At 42.1% G+C, this 16303-nt stretch overlaps 2 protein-coding genes across 5 annotated transcripts in view; one reads left to right on the top strand and one right to left on the bottom strand.

The window, feature by feature from the left end:
- golga7bb (golgin A7 family, member Bb) overlaps positions 1-16303 on the bottom strand; it is a 210159-nt gene that overhangs the window by 124536 nt on the left and 69320 nt on the right. The gene's annotated exons all lie outside the window — the stretch shown is intronic.
- Positions 1-16303, top strand: part of zgc:171482 (zinc finger protein) — a 59988-nt gene that overhangs the window by 13089 nt on the left and 30596 nt on the right. For both annotated transcript variants that reach the window (XM_044373004.1, XM_044373005.1), the window contains exons 2-4: positions 665-781; positions 8783-8875; positions 15379-15556. In XM_044373004.1, coding sequence (XP_044228939.1) covers positions 665-781; positions 8783-8875; positions 15379-15556 — 388 coding nt within the window. The remainder of the gene's footprint in view (positions 1-664; positions 782-8782; positions 8876-15378; positions 15557-16303) is intronic.

Below are 16303 nucleotides of genomic sequence, written 5' to 3' on the forward strand. Positions count from 1 at the left end.
TACAGCATTATTATTTCCTGCGTCTCAGGGGAAAGCCTTTTATTAGCTTTCAAAATTTAAAGTCAAAATTTAAAACAGCAAGTGTAGAGTAAATTGGTAAGACATTTTGTGATTGTTACTTACTAGAGCCCAGTGTACAAAAACCACAGAGAAGAGCTTAAACCAATGGTTGTTCTTGGCCATCACCAAGTCCAGATATAGACCTTTTTCACAGCTGATATTTTCTCGTCATAGTAGGAAAAGCACAGGTGTTATTCAGAGAAAAGGGTCTAAATACGATCCCAATTGAAGGTCAATCTTTTTATTTCTTACCGCAAGATCAAGAAAGTTTAAGGAAGAATGATCAATGTTTCTTAATGATTCCTAAAAATGTAATGCAAAATGAAATGCAAAAACTCAAGCCAGAGCCTTAGGCTATTGTTTCCGAGACTGGAGCCAAAATCATCCATGAGAGGATATTCTGACAGAAGATCAACATATTTTGGGCTGAACTGTCATGATGAGTCTGTCGTTCTAAAGGAAAACCATTTCTGCATTGAGATGAGACACATGCATGTTCATGCACCTCTAACACATACTGTAAGGTTCACTGACATTTTATTCCATTCTGCATTTTAATCATATTCATATTTGCGTATGTTTGGGTGGGTGTGTGTTTGTGTAGTCTCAGATGAAGATGAAGTCTGCTGGCGTCGTGGATGGAGGCTTGTTCACAGAGAGCTACTGTAACATCTGCAATGCCCAGCTCATCTCCGAGTCCCAGCGCACTGCACACTATGAGGTGAGTCGTCTCCTCTCAGTTTGGAGGAATTTTTTTCTGCTTCCTCGTTTTGTCAGGACTAAACATACACACGCCAAGTAAAGAAACACACCGATGACTGAGTGCACAAAACAAAAAATGCTATGATTACTGCTTTGACAGGCAGATTCCTGCACTGTACACTTTGCATTAGGCTTATTTGTACCAATTTGTGCTTGTGCCGTTCAAAACAGTGCTCATCCATTATACATAGACTTAATGCAGCATGGTAATGCCACTGACTCGCACAAAAACAAACACACGCACTTTTTGTTTTAATGTAGTCCTCTCAGCAGACTCCCCAAGAGTAATTTAATGAATGGCCATCGGCCCTGTGCATTATTTAACTAGGATGTATGTGTGAGTGTGCACATGTGTGCATGTGCGCTTATGTGTGTGTACTGCATTGAGGTCGTCCTTGATTATAAGGCACAATTGAGATTAACAAGCACACTAATGAGGACAAGACCCTTATCTGGAGAGAATTAAGCAGGGACAACGACAGTGTGTATGTGTCTGCATGCATGTGTACCAACCCCACTTAACAGTAATCTATTTCTGTCTCTAAACCCAAGTCAGACAAAAACACACAGCCTTGAGTTGCTCGCCCAAATGGGCGAGCTGAGTCACTGTGTTTCTTCAGTGTCACCCTTAACGCACAAAAGGTCTCTGAAGAAGTCAGTAGATCAAGGAGACACGGAAAGAAATCATTGGATGGAGGTTTTTTAATGTTAGATTATAGGGTCAGTGAGGACAGGAGCCAAGGCAAGACAGGGCAACTTTATTTGTAGAGCACATTTCATTCACATAGTAAAACAGACTAAAGACAACAGACAACGGATTAAAGGGCACCAAGAACTATAACCATAACAATAACTATAATGATAACAATGTGAGCATCCACACTTATGAACGATAATGTTCTGTAATTTGATTTGGTGCCAAGCACGCATTGTGTGCTCCAGCTGTGTCAGCAGCTTAGGAAAATGGATATTGATGACTTGTTACTGCTGTATATTGCCCAGAGAAAGAATAAGAAAACCAGAGGGGTATGGGCTCACAGGCAGGTGGTGATTCAATGTGTTGCTCAGAAGTATTTCAGGATACTAGTTGCTGTGTATTTACAGACCAAACTGCACTGACTGACGGTAGCGGACACTGAAGCGCGATGCGCAAAAATGCAGAGATGTCAAGCTTTTATTGCGCTGTGGCACGGACACATGGTATGAGAATGGATCTGAAGCCTAAAAGGGTTGCTAACTTTGTCATTTTTTTACATTATAGTTGAGAACAAAGTTCCAGCATCATTGTATAATATAGAGAGATAAACCTATCTAAAGAAATCACCTCTGGCTGTCATTCTGCTCTAATTTACAGTGTGTCAGTCCATGGTGAGAAAGCAGCAAACCCACATTAAAATAAAGTCATCAGTCAGTTTCCAGAATTAAGATGACATATGCAGTTTTGAAGTTTTACTGGAAATGTCAGACTAGATGGAGATTTTGTCTTGCCATATGGTTTAGGAGATGGATTTTGATTGGCGTCAGTGTTTCTATCGTTCATCAAATCGCTCTGAAAGTGATTCCAACGATATTGCCACTGTCGTTGTCGCTATAGTTGCGGTGTGGACTCCGCCATCTAATCCAGTTAGAACAATTTTTAAAACTATATATTTATAGTTATCATTATAGTTATTGTTCTTGGTGTGGATGGCCCTTTAGACTAAAGAAAAGAGATCATTGAGGATTACAAAAATACAGAGGATTGAAAAAGGGGCCTGCTCAGAGTACCGTGGTGCCCTTTTTTGAAGCCTTGTTCAAAAAGGATATATCTGTACCCTAATGTGACACTGATGCTTCTTTTTACCCACGATGGCCAATTTAGTCAATCCAAGTGACCTTCAAGTGACTTTATAGTCAACTTAAGTGCTTCTTTAGTCAGCTTCAAAGCCTTTGAGGCCAGTTTCACCAGTTGGATGTAATAAAGTTGGGTTTAAGCCGTACGCCGGGCTTAGCTACATCCAGCCTTGTGATAAATATTTACACCTGTTGCACCATCTAAAACTATGACTAGGCGCTATGTCCAGCGTAGACGGTGCACGTCCACGCTGACACATGCTGCCGCAGTGATAGTTGCCATGTTTACTGGCGCCAACAAATAGATTACAAATGACTGAATCAGCTTTATTGCCAAGTAGGTAATCAGTTAACATACGAGGGATTTGACTTGGTGTTGTTAAGGTGCGTAGCGGTCAAAGATATACAATCAAAATTACACACAAAATTAAGAGGCCCTAAATAATATACAAAAGAAGAATTTACCATAAAATAAAATGTAACATATAAAATATAGAATATATTCTGGTGAGAGGAGCAGCTACAGATTGAATTTTAAACATTAAATAGATGAGAATGGAATGAATGTAGAGGATATTGATCAGGAGTTTCGTTAATGTAATGCACCATGTAGGATCAAAGATCACTGAAGTGCAAATGAGAGATTGTGGCATGTGTAACGTGTAATGTTCATGTTGGGGAAGGGGGGGGTTGAGTCCGTGTCAGTGGGGATCCCGGGGCTTGTTGATGAGTCCGGCTGCAGTCAGGAAGAAACATGTTCTTGTGGCATGAGGTTTTGGTCTTGACAGACCTCAGCCTCTTGCTGGAGGGGAGCGTTTCAAAAAGTTTGTCCGGTGTGGGAGAGGTTGGGCATGACCTTTCCTGCTTGCCTCAGTGTCCTGAAGGCATGCAGGTCCTGGAGGGACGGCAGATTGCATCTGATCACCTTTTCGGTAAATCGAACGGTACGCTGCAGTCTGCTTTTGTCCTTTACAGTAGCAGCAGCTTACCAGACGGTGATGGAGGAGGTGAGGATGGATTCAATGATGGCAGTGTAGAAGTGCATCATCATTGCCTTTGGCACGTTGTAGTTCTTCAGCTGCCACAGGAAGTACATCCTCTGCTGAGCCTTCTTGGTGAGGCTGCTGATGTACAACTCCCACTTGAGGTCCTGGCTGATGATGGTTCCCAGAAAGCAGAAGAAGTCACGCAGGGTTGGGCGGGTGGGGCTGCATTTCTTCTGAAATCTACAACCTGCTCAGACAATTAAATTACTCATATTGTGAAACCAGAAAAAATATTGAACTCTAAAGTAAGTATATGCATATTTTAGCATGCAAACAGAACAATGCCATAACTAATAAGAAAAAGCAGGACGTCAGGACAGGACAGTGTGGACGTCAAACTAGACTCTTCAAATTTCTGCCAGTGTGATATATTTTTTAATGGCAAAGCAAACACCAAAGAAAACATGAATTAGGACATTTGCATGAACCTTTATAAACCACTACTCCGTTCGAGGTAGGTTAAATTTACTAAACTGAGTTCAGTTTACTAAAATCTTGAGTTGAACTGCTGGTTCATGCTGCTCCTTCATGCGCTCTTCTGCCTGGGGAGGACCGTGGGAACCACAGCGCGAACGAACCGTGAAAGCTGGAGTGTGTTGCAAACTAGACAAGACTTTTCACTTTACACCTACCTTTGACTAGGTGTAAGATTTAGTCTCAGATGTAGAACTACACCTAGATGGTGCAGCAGATAGCCTTAGGGGTTAGGCACATTTTATGTCCAGCCTAGTCTTACGAACGGGTGTACGTCTAACTGGTGCAACTGGCCCCTGAAATGGGATTACATTACATCAAAAATGAGCCTGAAATTAAGCCTGGATTTAAGGTCAGAGGGATTTCACCCTTTTCAGTTTCACCTGTGCCTCTTGCACCAAATTCAGGCTGAACAATTTCAGCCCAGTAACCAAACCCAACACGGCGTCGGGAACAAAAATGAGTGTTGGGCATAACAGTTGCCCGTGTGGTGTGTAGGGCTGCAACTAACGATTAATCTGTCAACTATTTTCTCGATTTATCGATTTGTTGTTTGGTCCATAAAATGTTAGAAAATTCTGGAAAATGTCGGTCACCGTTTCCCAAAGTCCAAGGTGATGTCTTCCAATTTCTTGTTTTGTCCACAAGCAAAAGATATACAGTTTACTGTCATAGAAGACTAAAGAAACCAGAAAATATTTGCATTTAAGAAGCTGAAATCAGAGAATTCGGACATTATTTCTTAAAAAATTACTCAAATCGATTAATTGGTTATCAAGATAGTTGGCGATCAATTTAACAGTTGGCAATTAATCAATTATTCGGCTAATCGTTGCAGCTCTAGTGGTGTGTTATAGTGGAGGACAACCAGCAGAGCATCTGGGACGCCTGACAAAAAAACGAGCATGTCAACATTAGCCTGTAAGAGCTCAGACTGCACAACCATAAACAACTGTAAATATAGCGAAGCAAAAGAGGAACAATGTTTTATTTCCTTACAGTGAACCTGTAACCATTTGACTCAACCACCCACATCACCCTTGGGTCTGGTGTGCCATCATGAAAGACAGCAAGCTAAGACTGGTCCAACATGTAGTCTGCCGTGTCTCCCAAATAAGTCACAGCAAGACATTATGATACTGTGATCGCCTAATCTGACACAAAGAGCTATCTCAATCTCAATCTGCCTAGTGTTAAAAATGTAAATCAGAGTGTGAGAGTGAGATACCGCCTGTAAACACACAGGGACAGTGTGGCAGATATTTTTATGTTGTTGTCCTCTGTCCTGTCTGTCTCCTCCAACTTCATTTTACTGACAGGAAACCAGAGAAGAAGAGACAGAGAGACAAGTATAGTCCATTAGAGTTGGATGAGCACTGAGGGTCTGTGCAGGGTAACCATGGTGACACTAGGTCTCGCTTTTAGCCCATATCCCAGAGCTATCAACTACATGACCATTTATACACCTCTAAACACGAGCATACACTCAGGCACACAAACACACGCACACACACGCTCTGACAAAATGCATTAAAGTAGTCTGACAAGTGAGGAGGCATGTGAGGTAAGGGGGGGGTCTTGTCCCGGGGGCAGACGATCCAATCGAAGCACTGGAGCAGCAAGTACAGTGTCTTGTCAGAGTCTCCCGTTCGCCTGTTCCGCCATGATATAAATTTCGTACGTTTTCATCTACAAAACATAATTTCAAAAATCGCACGAATAAACAGTTAAATGATTCCCTCGGGAATTCCAGCTCTGGATCGAGCCATTTTAATACATCTAATAAAGAGTCTGTGATTTTGATTTAATCATATCCATCTCTCATCAATCCAATACACATATTTCTCCCTCAGCGCTTCTTATAATTACAATCTTGACTATTACGCCGACACTCTGTGTTACAATAATGTGTATTTGACTAAAGATGTGGCAGTAAAGATACAATGCCTGTGTTAATAGTGTCAACACTTGCTCATGGAAAATTGCACCAGCAGTGGAATTTATAGATAATAATAGATGTTATATAGTAGGGAGTGAAGGTCAGAGCTTGCCAATAAAATGATATGTACAGAGCAAGATAGCTGTGTCAACCTTGTACACAATCACACAGGGGCGTCTTAACACATTCACATGCAATGTAATCTTCCTCCTGCAGTGTACATCCAGTGATTTTCATTGTTCTTCAGTAAAGTGACAGTTAGCAGCTTCAAGGACAACTCGCTGTTCTTTCATGTAAACCCTACTGTATAGTTCTGCTTATTATAGCTCAGAGACTTGAGTGTAAAGCTCTCTGATGGAGACAGACAAAAACATAGTCAGGTGGGGCTAAAATACAACATTGTTTGCTTTTTAAAAAAAACATTTTTGCTTATATTCTATTAATTATTGATTTCAAATTTAATCTTTAAAAAGTAATTTTACTGTAATCTGAGTAGAGCTGCGACGATAAGTCAATTAATCAATTAGTTGACTGACAGAAAATTTATCAGCAAATGTTTTGATAATCAATTAGTCTTTTTTTTAAGCAAAAATGTACTGGTTCCAGCCTCTCAAATGTGATGATTTCATTCTTTTCTTTGTCATACAGACGTGGCCAAAATTATTGATACCCTTGCATTTTGTTATAATAATGCTACAGTCACCCTGAACAGTGTTGAAATTAAAATAGATTTTATTATCAATGCATGTCTGTGTTTGATTTGCAGTGGAACAAAACAAAAAAGTTGTGAAAATAAATAAATTCATTCTTATTCCACAAAGACATTCTAAAATAGCCTGGACAAAATTATTGGTACCCTTTAGAAGTTGTAAGACATAATTGATTTGAAGTGAAACTTTAAGCAGACTATTGTGTTTTAATTAGGTCCACAGGTGTTTCCAATCTTATAATCATTCATGCAGCCAGTTTAAAAGGAGAAAATCACTCACTCTGATGTTTTGTGCCACTGTGTGCATCACATTGAACATGGAAAAGTGAAGTAAAACTAGAGAGTGGTCTGAAGACAGACTTTTAGAAAAAAAGTAATAGCCAAGCATGGTCAACGTAAAGGTTACAAGACCATTTCCAAAGAGCTTGTTGTTCCTGTGACCACTGTTGCCAACATTATTAAGAAGTTTAAGGCCAATTGAACTATAGCCAACATCTCTGTATGTGGTCACAAGAGGAAAATTGGCCTCAGATTGAACAGAGGGATTGCTTGATTGGTCGAGAACGAACCAAGGAAAACTTCAATACAGATCCAAGCTTCTTCAAGTTAAAGGTACAATAGTTTCAAGTTGCACCACCCGTCAATGTCTGAATGGAAATGGACTCCATGGTAGAAGAGCCAGGAAGACCCCACTTCTAAGAGGAGAGACAAAAAAAGCCAGACTGGACTTTGCCAAAAGGCAATTTGACAAGCCACAGTCCTTCTGGGGAATGTGCTTTGGGCAGATGAAAGGAAATTAGAACTTTTTGGTAAATCACACCAACCCTATGTTTACAGAAGAAAAAATTAAGCCTTCAAAGAAAAGAACACCATAACTACTGTGAAACATGGCGGAGGCTCAGTGATGTTTTGGGGTTCTTTTGCTGCCTTGAATCTGTGCAGGACAAAATGTAATCAGAAGACTATCAAGGCATTTTGGAGCGAAACATACAGCCCAGCGTCAGAAAGCTGTGTCGTAGTTGCAGGTCATGGGTCTTCCAGCAGGATAATGAGCCCATACATACATCAGAAAGCACCCAAGAGTGGATGAGAGGAAAACACTGGACCGTTCTGAAGCGGCCTGCTATGGGTCCTGATCTGAATCTCATTGAACATCTGTGGAAAGAGCTGAAACTTGCAATTGGGAGACAGCACCCATCAAACCTGAGAGAACTGGAGCAGTTTGCTCAAGAAGATTGGGCCAAACTACCAGTGGAGAAGTGCAGAAACCTTATTCAGAGTTACAGAAAGCGCTTGACTGCACTTATTGCCTCTAAATGCTGTGCTACAAAATATTAAGTTAAGGGTACCAATATTTTTGGCCATTTCCATTTGTTTTATTGTATTAAATAATATGTTAAGCTGTAAATCAAAAGCAAAGTTTCAGTTATATTCAATGTGAAATAAAGCATGATATATACCATATACTTCTGTCAGTTTCAACGTAATACAGAGAAAATTTAGTTTTAAAAAAAAAAAAGGTGGAAGGGTACCAATATTTTCAGCCATGTCTGTACATGATACTAAACTGAATATCTTTGGATTTTAGACTGTGGTCAAACAAAACAAGACATTTGAAGGTGTTACCTTTGACTCTGGTATATTATAATAGCCATTTTTCACTATAGTACAATGCCAGTATGTTCAAGTGAAGCAAAGAGCTCTCATCTCCCCCCACCTCCTCCTCTACCCAACATCTTACCCCGAAAGCTGAGGCTGGCCCAGGCCATTAGTCACCTAGCCGGGGGCAAAATGTCTGCTAGCATCATCAGCTGAAACAGAGATAAAAGCTCTGAGGGAGGTGCCAAGATGGAGTGACAGTCATTGATTTTTTTCCACTTGGTTCACTTGATAAAATAAAACTCAGTTCACTGGCTGACACTCTTACTCTCTCTCTCTTTTTGTCTCTCTCTCTCTCAGAGTAAGAAACATGCCAACAAGGTGCGTCTGTTCTACATGCTTCACCCTGAAGATGGAGGACCACCTTCCAAGAGACTGAGGCCAGATAACCCAGTATGCTGTCACTGAGTGTGTGTGCCTGTGTTGCATGTTAATGAGATTTTCTTCCTCCAAATTAGAATCGCTAACCCGAACTGTAGTACCAGTTAGCACATTAGTGAGTGGACAAATATTTGCCTGCTGACATGTGTGAATGTGCAGCATGTCTTCATGTCCTTGATCATATATAAACAACAAAAGACCAGAGTTTACTTTCTTCAGTATAATCCTCTACTATCCCTGTCCACTTTCAGGCTTGGCCGTGGCAGCCAAGTGCTCATGGGAGTATTTGTTTGATCTTTTGTGTGTATTTGTGTGTGTCTGTGTGCTCAGATTCCCCCCAAGAGAGGTTGTGCCTTAGCTCTGGTGTTTCTGGTAAGGTTTAGCAGAGGCATACACCGCCAAGTAGTTCTATATCTGACTACTGCAGGCCATGGCTAGAGAGGTCAGTGCATTAATGACGTCTGTTATTTCGTGGGTTCCGCTCCGCAATTGTAGCAAATGCTGAGGTTGCATTTGCATCCTCTGCGAATTGTTAGGCTTCGAACCGTGCTGCTATTTTTCTGTTGATTTAATTATGACTTTGTGGGTCTTTGCGTGTTTACATCTGTTTTTGTATGTGTGTGTGTGTGTGTGTGTGTGTGTGTGTGTGGTGAGAGAGTGAGAGAGAAACAGTAAGTTACAGACAGAAATGGAAAGAGAAGTGTGAACGTAATGGACTATTGTGAAGAAGGCACTTTACCATAGTACATTGTGTGCCCCATTTATCCTGCAAGCCCATAAGTCCCACATGGCACAATACACACACACACACACACTCACGACACATACAGTATACACTTTGAGGACACAGCTGGTGGAAAATTAAATCTTATCAAACTAACTGACAAATCTAGCTGTGCCAGAAAGAGGGAGAGAGGGGAGGGGAGGAGGGCGTGAGAGGAGGGGAGAGATGGAGCATCTCCAAAAACAATGTGGTGCCAGACCAAAGACCTTGGGCTGCAGTTTTAGGGCCAATTACCTCGGCATGGCAATGACCCTCTGTCCTCGGACAAGAAATCCAAACTATTGATTTCAGGTTGCACTTGACGAAAGAGCAATGCAGAGTTTAAAACCCTGACAAATTTGGTATGTTTGAGGCTGCGAGCAGACATCTTCAAAAGGAAACAGATTAAAGGTTTTTTTTTTCCAGTTTCAGTTTCTGTCAATTAAATCCAGCAAGGCAAAAGCATAAAGACAGGTCTGTTTAATAGTTTAAAATGTAAGGAGCCAGTTCAACTATCTGTGGTAGGAGCTGTCTGTATGTCACATGACAGCTACAGTATCATGTATCTGTTTACTGCTTTAGACCACACATGTTGATAGACTGACGCTATGTTTTGGCATGTCTTGGACTGACCTAGACTTGATTGTTTCAAATTTTACTATATATAATATTCCTTATGTCCATGGGTGGATTAGTCCCCTCACAGTTCTGTCACATGTAGTGTCCCTCAAGGCTCCATCCTCGCACCATTTCATCATGTCTCTTTGCATAACTATATTAACTATAATCTAGATCCATCGTTTTACCCTTGTAACAAAAATTAGACCACTGAAGTCCAATCTAAAAGAAAAAGGAGAAAAAAAATCAAGTAAATTCAACATTTTTGAAGGACTAAACTAAACTGGGAAGCAAATAGATTTAAAAAACAAAAAAATGTAAATGATGTCATATTGTGAGACTCCTGCTGGGCACCTGCTTGTGGAATCTTGTTTCTTAACACAAGCTGTAAAATAAGACATAAAAAGGTGATGCATGTGCACCACACTGCATACACTCATGAAGTTGGCATGTCCAGGGCACATGGGTTTACACACACACACACACACACACACACACACACACACACACACACACACACACACACACAGATACACACACACATACTGTGGAAATATACACACCTGCGTCTCCATCTGTCTCCCTAAGTGAGTAAGACATGACTCAGCCCCTCCTGGCTTCCACCTCATATGGGACACTAAATACACACACCACGTGCACATGCACACACTTCATCCACCATACTGTAACATACTGTGCGCACCGCAGCTAGTACTTTGTTCCTAACCTTTCACACAGAGATGTGACATTGATTATCTGACAATGCTTGAAAACTGATGTAAGATGAGCGGTTCTCGTGAGATGAAATTCTTCACCTTTCAATTTGGGATGAACTTTTCTCTTTTCATCTCTTTCATCTTTTTTTTTTTTTTTTTTGCTCCCAGGGGAAGTTTTGCACATCTCTTCTCTGCACTTCATCTGAGTGTTTTTTTTTTTCCTCCTCCCTTCTGTTCTCGCACTGATTGACATGGTGCAGTCCAATGGGAACGGCAGAAAGGGATTTTTCTGTGGAGTGAATGAAATGCCAGCGTCTACCCACTATAAAATGCCATGCCTTGAGCTTTGTGTGTCTGTTTGTGTTCGTGTGCGGAGGTGAAAGTGTTTGTCACAGAACCAAGGTAGAGAAAGTAGGTCGCGAAGGTGCTCCTAGATGAAAGGGGAGGGGGGGGGGGGGGGGCTTGATCCGTTTTTCTCCCCTATTCTCCACCCTGCTCTTTATTTCCATCTCTCCGTCTGTGCAGATTTCTACCTGTGCAAAGGGCAGCGGATTAAAAAATGCTTCTCCCCCTTGCCTTTTATTCTTCACTAATGCTGTATTTGCACCGTAGTTCCTTTCAATTTACACTTTCAGCCGTTCTTCAAACTCCAAATGAGTGCGTCTGTTTCCCTGTGCTGCTTCATGTGTATATTTAGCAATGTTTCCCACAGCGCCTCGACACAGAGCAGTGGAAGAAATAAGGAGGAGCAGAGAGATAGCAAAACAGAAGGAGAGGAAGATAAACACAGCTAATTAGGAGTCTATTGTTAGGTACATAAGCAGGATGAAACCACCCAAACACAAAATATTCAGAGATACAGACATCATTGTCAGGCAGCGGATAAACAAACGTACATACGGCATCCACACATACAAACACACACAACAATTAGGTTGCTTGCAAACCGGTCTCAACAGGTGGGTGCTGTGTGACAGGTAGAGACAGTGAATGACGAAACAGAGAGGAAGATGGAAATGAGCGCGGGTAGAAATCTGGAAAAATCAGAAATTTAAGAAACAGAAAGGTTGATGACATTCAGCGGAGACACACGAAGGAGGAAAACAGTGAGTCAGAGATGCGGCTTATTGTTGAAAGTAGAATGGCGGTTGTAATGAGCTGACAATTATTCATATGTCAGTCATCCACACACACTTGAGATTGTTTAAAAACTTTTCCTGCACTGTGACTAAATCCCTGGTGAAACATCTGTTATTGTGAGACAGGATTTGCATTGCCTTTCTTCTTTCAAGTACAGTAGATGATGTTTTGTGTTTCAGTCCCATCTCTGTCTATGGCTTCTTTTACTTTTCCATGTGTTTTGACAGGTGAGACCACTGCAGGTTTCCACAGGGAATCGTCTCAGCCTGTTTGTCCTCAGCCCCCCCCCCCCCCCCCCCAAAAAAACCACTACGCAGTAGTGGGACATCAGGCTCACTACGGTTGATTTTCCCTCATCCTGGTACAACAAGATCTCGGTAGAGCGAACAGCAGCGTTGCCCATGGGAGAGAAGAGGTAGACAGAGTAGGCAAGGGGGGGGAAGTAGAGAGAAAGAACAACAGGATGAATAGTGAAGGAGATGAGAGGAGGAGCAGAAAGTACACATTAGAGAGGAGGTGAAAAAGAACGAGGAGAGATGATAATAAGGGAGCTGAAATGTAGGCGAAAGTGGGGGATGGGTGGAGTGAGGGAGGAAACTTTTCCTGAGAGGAGAGAGAAAAGAGAAGAAGTGAGACTCATCCTCATGGGCACTGTGGCTCCCCTGATACAAGCGTGAATAAAGAACATGCGATAAATATAGATGAGCTGTTTTTACTTTACATACAGACGCACAAATCAACATGCACACACATTATCTTCCTGGCAAAATGAGACAATGCTCCACCGTGACAATACAGCACAATACGTTTAATTTGTACCTACAGAGAAGGAGAAGGAAAGTGAGTTAGAGATGGAGATGGAGGGTGGAGGTGGAGGGGGGGGTGCAGTTCGGAGCAAGCCTTTAACAGGATCACAGCGGGGACAGACACGGGGGAGGACAGGAGGGGAGGCTGGAGAGGGGGAAGGAGGAGAGGTGGCAGTGAGGCCCTGCCAATACAGATAAATATTTCATCCTATAACACACAGAGTCACTGAGACTGGTGCCCAGAGGGGGAGGGAGGACGCAGGGAGAGGGAGAGAGAGAGAGAGAGAGAGAGGGGCTGAGAGTGAAGGAAAGGCAAAGAGAGAAAAAAGCAAGAGAAGAAGAGAGTGAGAGAGGAAAAAAAGAGAGAGAAGAAAATAACAAGAGAGAGATGGGACAGCTGAGAGACAAAGCTAAGCCTGGAAGGTAAAGGTGTCCTTAACTCTCACATCCACTGACTCTGATGCTAACCAGGGCTGACACAAGACACACACATGCACGCGCAAATTCACACACACACACACGCGCGCGCGCACGCGTCCACAAAGACACACCCACACACCCAGATATGGTGTCGCAGACACTTTTCTATTATTGTCCTCTCTCTCCCCACGACTGAGGTTTTTCTCCTTCAACTCGACTTGACACCTGGATTAGAGAGAGCGCTGGTGTGAAAAGACAATAAAGAAAGAAGGAAAGAAAGAAGTGCAAACAGGAGAGGCAGAGAAAAGAGAAAAAAGCTTGGATGAACAGCGAGAAGGTAGAAGTTCAATGTGAGCAGAGAGAAGGAGAAAGTGTGAAATACTGCTACTCTTAGTGTACTCTCGTTGTGAAACACAATTGATATCTATTTTTAAATTAATATATTGTCCATGCTGTCAAACATATTTAAGTATGTGGACGCCCAAACATAACACCCATATGTTTTTGTTAATCGTCGATTTCTAAAACTATGAGCATTAATCTGCTGCTATAACAGCCTCCTCTCTTCGCCCTCATCCAATCACAAGAACATCAGTGAATCCAGGCTCTGATACTGGGTGATTGGGCCTGTCTCACAGTTTGTGTGTCAGTTCATCTTAAAGGTTTTGGATGATTGTTGAGGTCAGAGCTCTGTACAGACCACTTAGGGTTTTCCACACCAAACTGGTAAAATCATTACTGGACCTCGTTTTGTGCATGGGAGCCATAGACTGAATATAAAGATGTACGTAGCGAGGTGTGAAGTCACCCACTGGTTTGCATTGGAGCTAGTTTGTAGCCCAGAGTTGTTGCTTATGGTTGCGGCGCCATCTTTTCCATTTGGAGCCAGGACCTTCCAAATAAGGTGTGCGGAGTAACACGCTCTTGAAACACGCCCCAAAGCGCGTAACATTGAACTGACCAAAATATTGCGGCAATGGTCTGATTCAGCGTGAGCCCCGGGCGGCAGACATCAAAGCCTACATTAAGTCTTCAAATCTTCAATCGAACGGAGCAAAAAAAATCCAAAATGACCATCATTTAGTAGTTGCAGCCATAATAATTTGTTAAAAAAAATGATTGACTAGATAGAAGCTGACGATTTTTAAATGGGAGTTAATTGAAGTCAGGGACTTTCTGGAGCCAGCATCTAGCGGCTGAGGTAACATTGCACTTAAAGGTGCTTTCACATTGGCTTCAGCCTGGAGCCGTGGTAGTTGCTGCTTGATGGGAGCATTGTCATGGTAAATCACAAAGGTTTTTGTCAAAAAGAAAAAGAAAAAAAGAGTGCAGTTGGAGTTTCTGTAAGTCTATATTTGAAATGCTTCCTCAATGTACAAACATTTTCTGCTTGTTGAAGTTAAAGTTTACGGGCAAATGGCACAATTCCATCAATCGTTCCTTTGTTAAGTTTTCTGAAAATTTGTGAATTTGAGTCATTTTCATGACCTCTCATCATTTCATGCTGCCTGCAGTAAATGCCACTCTGGTTTTATACAGTATTTTTAGATTTTTCAACATAGTGATGAGCAGGGACAAGCAGAGATAGAGAACAGCTAGAGAGAGAGAGGGAGGAATATTGCTTGATTTCTCTATGTATGTGTGTGTATTTGTGTGCATGAGCGTGTGTGTGTGTGTGTTTGTACACTTGTGTCAATCAGGCAGTTGGTCTTTTTGTTTGTGTTCCCTCTCTGGAGGGAGCAACTCCCCCTCATCATTAGTAATGAACCAGCAGCGGTGAAAGGGCCAAGCCACAATCTCAGCCCAGAGAGACAGATGAATATTTGATCAGCGTGTGTGTGTGTGTGTGTGTGTGTGTCACAAAGTGCAAAGTGTACATCTTTCCATTTCTCATCTCTTCTCTCCTTTTCTCACCTTCACTTCTCTTTGCCTTGCTTTTCACATCATTCCTTTCATCACCTCCACTCATCTCTTTTCCTTTTCACCCCCCCACCCCCCCATGGTCCATTTTTCTTCCTTAACTCTTCTCCTCTCCCTCCTCTCCTCCTGCAGGACTGTGCAGAGACAGAGGTGGACAGGAACAAGTGCTGTACATTGTGTAACATGTTCTTCACTTCTGCCATTGTGGCCCAGTCCCACTACCAGGGCAAAACCCACGCCAAGAGAGTCCGCCTGGTGCTGGGGGAGCCGACCAACCTACCCACAGCCATGACCAGCCCTACGAACACAGGTATCTCACACCCTCTGCCTCTTTCCTGATCTAGGTTAGATAAATCTCGCACATTCAAACATGCGGTGTTTGAGCAATGTATGTTTCGGTACTTGTAGCTGTTAGTGCACTGATGTCAGACTGATCACAGCAGGTATACAGTGGAATAAGATGTCAAAGAAGTGAACCAGTGCAAGTTCAGTTTTACAAAACAGAGAGAATAGACTACTACACTGATTCTCTGAGTCTTCAGGTCAGACTTGAAAGTGAACGCTTGACAGATCTGATCCTCTCATTGTTCTGACAACAAACTGGTACTTTGGTGATCAACCCTTTCAGCCCCAGCAAATCAATACTTCTATTGGATTCCAATTGTGATGCTTGTACACAGAGCCTCACTAAAGACCAAGGTGATTAACCTGGTCGTAAAACATGCTCTATGTCACACATCAGGATGTCAATGATTAATTGCTGTTAATAATTTAATGGATTAAAAATATATTAAGTGATAATGCAGCAGACGAGGGACATGCAGTGTAACTGTCAGAAAACTGAACTGTACTGTAGATTTTTTTGTAGGTGTCTCTTCATGTTTAATGAGATAGAGTAACAAGTGTGCTTGCTGACCGCCCATAAGGGCCACACTAATTATAAAAAGCACCTCCCTGTCATCCAAGGAAGAAAAACATTGCAGCGTGTCTCGCTCCATTCACTGAGGCAGTCGTGTTTATGAACACTGACTGCAGCATAAAGTTGTGAAATTCACGG

The sequence above is a fragment of the Thunnus albacares genome, chromosome 14 (genome assembly GCF_914725855.1).
Source record: "Thunnus albacares chromosome 14, fThuAlb1.1, whole genome shotgun sequence".
Classification (NCBI taxonomy): Eukaryota; Metazoa; Chordata; class Actinopteri; order Scombriformes; family Scombridae; genus Thunnus; species Thunnus albacares.